We start from the raw sequence: 7,836 nt of genomic DNA on the forward strand, positions 1-7,836 counted from the left end.
GAGTTGTGTTTTTTCGAAGAAGATATTATTTTAAATTATTTGCATGGTATATATTATATTAATTTTTTATATATATTTTTGTTTTTAAAGAGAAAATAAGTTTAGATAGGTAGAAGTAAGAAATGAATGAAATATACTAAAAAAAACAAAGTTCACATGAATGAAGAGGATTGTCGATAGCTTAGGTCTCATATCCAACAATCTTGCCTTACATACTTTTGTAATAGGGCGTACATTTTGTAAGGAGAAAAATAGAACATGAACAAATATTTTCTATGACAATTCTATGAATTGTCTTTTGACACCAATGTAAAATAGTCTTAAACAACATCCATTAAACTCTTATTTTATTTATGAGAGAAAATATTTTTAGAAAACAACTAAAATCAAAATACACCGTTGTTTCAATAAAAAATTTATTCCCAAAATAGAATATCTTATTCAAATTTGTTTTGAGCAAATGAATCTCATTCCTTTATAATCAATTATACACGTTAAAATTTGAGGATGTTGTTGCTCATGCGTCATTGCCCGCGTAAGCTTCTTCATTTCACGTCTCTTCTTTACTTCTTCCGTAGTAACAGTCAAAACTCAATTTCACTGCTCCTTCTTCTTCATTCATTCATTCTTCCAAGTTGTAATAATCATTTCCAATTTCCAATCACAGAAACAAGTTCGTTTCTTAGTTAGTTAATTTGTTACTAGTTTGTTATTCTATGAACCCAGTTCGATCCCGTTTCTTAGCAAAAATGGCGGCAGAAAACACCGGAAAAAACAACCTCGAATCAGGCGGTTTCTGGCCATTTCTCCGCCGTTGGATCCCCACTTCTACCGACCACATCATCAATGCCGAGAAGCGCCTTCTTTCTCTTGTCAAGTATAACTAACTAACTAATTAACCAATTATGTTATGTTGCCACTATTCAATTCATTCATGATTCATCACAAACCCTAATTCCCCAATTGATTGTGAAATTTTATTATTAACTATTAATTTTTATTTACTTATGCTTGTTATTGTGTTTTTTGTTTTTGGTAGGACTCCTTATGTCCAAGAACAGGTTAATATTGGTTCTGGTCCACCTGATTCCAGAGTGAGCTGGTTTCGTTCATCTAGCAATGAGCCACGGTTTATCAACACTGTTACCTTTGATAGTAAAGAGGATTCTCCTACACTAGTAATGGTTCATGGATATGCTGCATCACAGGGTTTCTTCTTTCGCAATTTTGATGCACTTGCTTCGCGATTTAGGGTTGTTGCTATTGATCAACTTGGGTGAGTGAGCTTTGCTTTTCGCAAATGTCTTGTGGAGAGTCACGGACTAACATGGCAGTTTACTCAATATATATATCTTATTACTATCCTCATAGGGTCTAATGAACTATACGCTGAAAGTGTCATCCAATCATATCTCACCACATAGATATAATTAGAAAATGAAATAACAAAATGACATCCCAGATCACAATCACAGTGAGATATGATCAAATAACTATGTAAAATCTTTTACCCAGTCAAGACATAATCATTAAGAGTAAACCGCCAAGTTAGTACGTGACTATGTAGGACACTCTCAATAGGTCCCTGCCAAATTATATATTTCAAAACGGTTATCAATTCGTCAAGTTGGTCCATGTATTTAAGCACTTACTTACTATCAGTTAAGTCCTTATGTTATTATCACTTAGTATCAATTCTGTCCCTGTATTTATACACTTACTATCAATTTAGTCCATAACATTAGTATTGAAGGGTTAATTTGAATATGAATTGACAGAGTCAGGGACCATTTTAAGGTATTTATACAGTCAGGGACCATTTTCATATGATATGTAAGATATATATTTATGTGTGTGAGAGAGAGAGAGCGATTAGTTATGATGAAGTTGCTCAAATTTCAAGGGTTGATTTTTTTATTATAGTTGCTTATCTTCGTTCAAATGATATTTTGGGCTTATTTGGCATAGGTGGTGGTGTGTAAGTCTAATTGTACGTAGTGTTTTGTTTTCATTCTTTTTTGTAGTTGGGGTGGATCTAGCAGGCCAGACTTTACATGCAAAAGCACTGAAGGTGAATGCTAGAGTTAGTTAATATGAAATTGCAAAAGTTTTATCTTGTTGCAATTCTAAATACTAAATTTCTTGATGCTACTGTGCAGAAACTGAGGCCTGGTTCGTTGATTCTTTTGAGGAATGGAGGAAAGCCAAAAACCTAAGCAATTTTATACTTCTTGGGCATTCTTTTGGCGGTTATATAGCTTCCAAATATGCACTTAAGGTAGAATGTCCTACACTGCGCATTAAAACGGCTTGTTTATTTTTCTCCTTTTATTGTTGTTGTTGTTATTACTATTATTATTATTATTATTATTATTATTATTATTATTATTATTATTATTATTATTATTATTATTGTTACTGTTCTGATATATCTCGTAATATTTATGTGTAGCACCCAGAGCACGTACAGCACTTGGTTTTGGTGGGATCTGCTGGATTTTCATCAGAAACAGAGAGGATTACAAAGTTTTTATCAACATGGAAAGGATCAATCCTGAACCAAATATGGGAATCCAATTTAACACCTCAAACAATTATCAGGTAACATTAATGTATCCTCTTTTAATGTATAATGTAGTGTTTTTCTTTTTGTAACAGTTTAGGTTGCCTAGAATTGCAGTGTCTGTATTTTATAAACCCGCAGCTATGATGGAGTCATCAGGAAAAAAATCAGTTATTGTTGCAGTTATTGTGCTCACATGCTTGTGGAGAGTATAGTGATCTTCAAATGTTTGGTTGTGGCGGCAACTGGGTGCATACACACCCAATCATCTTGTTGTCATTTAAATGAGAATGTGTATCTGATGATCATATGCATGATACATTTATACAGATTTTTAGATTATTACTTCTGATTCACCGCCTTTAATATCTATTCTAAAGGTGTTGTTACGGAAATAGACAATTATGCATATAAAATCACAGGTTATAACTTTGTTATTTGATCTAGTCACTGGCGTGTGGTTCCTTTTGCCGGGGTTGCAATCTGTTACATTAGTATTATTCCTATTAAGTATGTTGAGTTGTAGGTACTAGGTTGTGGCGAAGAGGGGTTTTGGGTCTGATTCCTGATTCCTTGAAAGAAATATAAAGCATTTTTTGGATTCATCAATCATTCTTTATTTTCTGTCAAGAAATGTTTGATTCTGATATACTGTCATTCTTATAGTATTAGCATTTTTATGCACTTAACTTTTGCTTATATAGAAATGTCTCATGTTAATATTTTTCCACATATTTTTGTGGCAGAGGATTAGGACCTTGGGGTCCTGATTTAGTACACAGGTATACAAGTGCTAGGTTTGTCAAATACTCAACTGGCGAACTGTTGACAGAATCTGAATCGAGATTACTAACAGGTATGGCGAGATAACTCATTGACGTGCTTTAGCTGTAACTTGTAAGAGCATATTTCTAACTGGTGTTTTTCTCATATTGAAGACTATGTTTATCATACCTTAGCAGCCAAAGCTAGTGGTGAGTTGTGCTTAAAATATATCTTTTCATTTGGAGCATTTGCCAAGTCGCCTCTTCAACACAGGTTTGTTGATCATCCTCCTACTATAGATTACAGTTCTACATCAAAATGTGCTATTTTCACCTGAATGATTGTTATTCGTAAATGGAGCAGTGTGTATTTGATAGACTACACCTTGAATTTGCATTTCATGGCTAATCACTGAATGAGATAAAAATTGTAGCCAAGTCACAGTACTTATGGCTTGATTCAGAATTTTATTAGTGCATGACTCGTATCTAGTTGTTCAATTTTGAAATCTATTGTATTGGAACAAAAGTTATTCTTGCAAATGTCGAACTAGAATTCAATGAATAAAAAAGGAACTCCTAGTAGGAAACAATTGGAAAGATACCAAGAGGCAAATTGAATCCTTTAAAGTTTGCAAGCTCCGTAAAATATCAATAATTCTTAAAAGGTTTGCCTGAGAAATTTTCCACTGCCATGTCATTTGCCAATGAGCTTTAATGAAGCTCATGTCAAGAATTTTTTTTCTCTATTGGTTCAAACATCCATTCTTCTTTATTCGATGTACTACTATGTTATGTGGACTCTGGATTCTGCATGTGCAATGTTATTAACCTCTATTTCTCTCTCTGGTTTGCAGTGCCTCAGAGTGGAAAGTGCCTACCACTTTCATCTATGGTTTTAACGACTGGATGAATTACGAAGGGGCCCAAGAAGCTCGCAAACATATGAAGGTTCCATGTGAAATCATCCGGGTTCCACAGGTATCACTTTCTCCATTTCCCCCAAAGGTGAAGCCATGCTAAGAGGTTTTGAAGCGAACTAACAAACTAAATTCCATGTTGCAGGCCGGACATTTTGTGTTCATTGAAAACCCATCCGCCTTCCATTCGGCTGTGTTTTATGCTTGTAGAAGGTTTCTCAGTCCTGATCCCAACAATGAATCCCTTCCTGAAGGGCTAACATCTGCCTAGAGTATAAATTTCTGTACTGCTGTCTGTAAATCCTTTTTATCTCATTTTTTATAAATAAATTCCATAATTTAATCAAGCCTTGTCCTAGTCTTGCTTAATGAAATTACAGTTGTAAGAGCAATTCAGAGAAAAGAAACCTGTAATATAAATTTGATTAATGATACACCTCTTAATTAAAAGTTGTTACCACTTACCAGTTATTCTTTGATTAGTTGTGCTATTTATGAAAATTTTAGAATCAACACAATGTAAAACACGCATCATTTATAATCCTGATTTTTTCTACTTTGATGATATGCTCCGACCAGTTTAGTATAGGGGTTGAAGCAAGAAATCTCTGTGTGAAGTGGTCCTAATTGGAAGGCAACATAATGATTTTGGTGCCTAAAAAAGTATTTGTGTATAGTTTATAGTCTAACTTGAGCAGACTTCGTGTCCTATAAATAGTTTTGTTTAAAGAGGGTTACTTTTCAAACCCCCTATGTTTCTAGAAAACCATTTATCGTTCTCAAAAGTATATATTCGGATGGCATAATTTGTCCGGAAGTGTACTTCTTTCTGGCCGGCAAAGATCTGTATTTTTGGATGTCCACTCCTGAAGTCATTTAGGGGGATGGTGAAAGTTTCTTCGGTGGGAATTTCTTAATGCGTTTTATATATTACTAGGGTACCACGTAAAAATACAAAAATATCCTTAGAATTTGGAGATGCATTTTCAGACGCTCCCTAAGTCAATAAAAGTCTTAATGTGAAAAAACTACGAAGATGCATCTTTGTAAACATTACGGAGATGCATCTCCGGATGCAGTTTGTATATGATGCGCCAAAATTTTTCTTCTTCCTCACTTGTTAAATAAATATTTTTTTCTAAAAATTTCTCAAAATCACATTGTCTCAAAATCAATCAAGCAATATCAAATGTTCTTCAATCAGCACAAACTACATCAAAGAGTTCATTCAACTATATCAACTTTAAAGATTCCTGACTTCTTGTAAGTTTTTTATTATTGTAAACTTTTGGATTATTCTGTAAATTTGAAGAAATTGATGATTATGTATTGAAATACATAGTTCATGCATGTTTGATAGTTGATACATTATGAGAAATGTGTTTCATAGTTAAAAATAATGATCAATGCATTATTTTTGGGGTCTTGGTGGTCTTCATTAGTGCCATTAACGAAAATGAAATTTGTAGGAAAATCTGGAGATGCATCTCCGTATTTTTTCAACGTTTGGATTCTCAGGAACCAGAGATGCATCAGTCTTTTCTTTTTTGTAGGGTTGCTTCTAGTAATTGCAGTGTGGATTTATGTTCGATTGTATTTTACTTTTACTTATTTAGACTTCATTGGATATTTCAATTTTATTGTGTATGTCATAATGATTTATTTTCACTCCAAATTTAGATATGTCATTTTTTATATATGGGTTGTATGGTTGAATGTTCATCACATAACAAATGTCTTAACATTTATAAATCGTTATTTTCATTTGACTGACCATAAAACTAACTTATCTTGCACTGTTTTGACTGGCTACAGAGATGCATCTCCGTAAATCTATTTTAACTTAAGACAATGGTGCGTCTGGAGATGCATCTCCAAAATTTGAGGGATATTTTGAATTTTCTATAGGATGTTTTTCCACCCTATAGGATAGGATAAGAAATCCATTAGGTGCTTTTCAAGTTTGGATTAAAGTATACAAACCTCCTTTTTCTATAAAGACAGACGTGCATTTGTTCAAAATGGGTCTCAGGATTGCGCATGTATTACTCTATGTTATCTATTATAACCAGAGTTATCAATAGCGGCCGCAAATGGTGCGATCCCGGGTGGTCCGGCCGGAGCGGCCACCCACCGCGTGAGAAGACGGGAGTGGAGCGACGTTTGAAAACGCGGGCGATTTCGCCGCAAACACGGATCACGAGTCGCACCTCGGTCGGAGCGATTTTTGTTTGTCCAAGCAGATTTTATGAACTTCTAAGATGAACAGTAACAGGCACCGCGGGTGGAGAAAAAGAGAAAAAGATGAGATGAAGAAGAAAGAGAAACGAATATGGGAAATGAGATGAAAGAGAAACGGATCTGGGAAATGAGATGAAAGAGAAAAATAAATATTTATTCCCCCGTTCCTTTTTAAGTGTCCATTTCTTGTAAAAAAATTGTTTCTTTTTAATTGTCACTTGCAAAGTTCAAGGTAGTATTAATTGCAATTTTATCAAAATTACCCTTAGATAATTATTATATAGAGAGAAAAAGTAAAATGAATTTAATAAATAATTAGGGATATTATAGGTAAAACAAGAATTATTGTTTGAAAAGTAACAATAATATTATTAGCTTCCTTGATATGTGTATAAAGTAAAAAATGACACTTAAAAAGGAACGGAGGGAGTAATAATAAAGTGATTACAGCTATATGGGTTGAAAAGTCAAAATATCTTTTCAAAACCTGTTGGTTCTAAGTGTTGGCAGCAATTTTGGTAAAACAAAGAGTGTTCACAAGATGTTATGTGTGATGTCTTAACATAAGATATCATTTGTACCTGCTGGAGTTTAAGAACATGATCATGCAGGATTGTTTCAGAATGTCATACACAATGTCATGGCTTCTGATAATGTGTACCTGCTGGAGTTGAAATGAAAAACATAATTATGCTGGATTGTATAAGGATGTCATGACATCTGATGTGTTGTACCTGCTGAAAATTATAAAAGGAATTATGGAATTATGCAGGATTGTTCCAGGATGTCAGACTCGATGTCATGACATCCTGTACACAGAACATTTAGTATGAATGTCTGGTGTTATGTGATTGCGCAATTAATGGCAATCTATGTATGATTGAAGATCTGATTTGCAGGCGCATTCAATCATGGATTACAACCTGATTTACTTATTTTTCAAGGAGATCTAACCAGCTGTCATGAGAAGATTTAATTGGAAAATAGATTTAGGCTTTTCAAGATGTCCAAGCCCAGCTAAAAGCTTCTATAAAAAGGGACTTAGAAAACCTGTTTTACAACACAACCAATACTGAGCGGAATATAGAGAGAGAGCTAGGGTTTGTGTCTTGTTTAGTCGTAAGACTTGTAAGCCATTCAAGTCATCTTTTGATGATTGAATTGGACTGATTTGTGGTTGTAATTTGTCACTCTAAAGTTGTGAAGCAAGAGTGTGTGTCTACTTGATCAAAGCTGTTAAGCAAGATCAAGTGTGTGTCTACTTGATCAAAGCTGTGAAGCAAGATCAAGTGTGTGTCTTCTTGATTGAAACTGTGAAGTAAAATCAAGAGTGTGTTAATGAAAAGTG

The 7,836-nt window shown here is 34.0% G+C and overlaps 1 protein-coding gene across 1 annotated transcript; it reads left to right on the forward strand.

The window, feature by feature from the left end:
* Positions 1 to 467: 467 nt before the first annotated feature.
* Positions 468 to 4,718, forward strand: LOC127097204 (probable 1-acylglycerol-3-phosphate O-acyltransferase). Its single transcript, XM_051035711.1, has 9 exons — positions 468 to 877; positions 1,040 to 1,276; positions 2,025 to 2,071; positions 2,160 to 2,278; positions 2,453 to 2,601; positions 3,310 to 3,419; positions 3,502 to 3,601; positions 4,185 to 4,308; positions 4,393 to 4,718. Exons 1-9 carry the CDS (start codon positions 717 to 719, stop codon positions 4,516 to 4,518), a joined length of 1,173 nt encoding a protein of 390 aa, XP_050891668.1. The 5' UTR covers positions 468 to 716; the 3' UTR covers positions 4,519 to 4,718.
* The last annotated feature ends 3,118 nt before the right edge of the window (positions 4,719 to 7,836 follow it).

This window comes from Lathyrus oleraceus, chromosome 6 (assembly GCF_024323335.1).
Source record: "Lathyrus oleraceus cultivar Zhongwan6 chromosome 6, CAAS_Psat_ZW6_1.0, whole genome shotgun sequence".
NCBI lineage: Eukaryota > Viridiplantae > Streptophyta > Magnoliopsida > Fabales > Fabaceae > Lathyrus > Lathyrus oleraceus.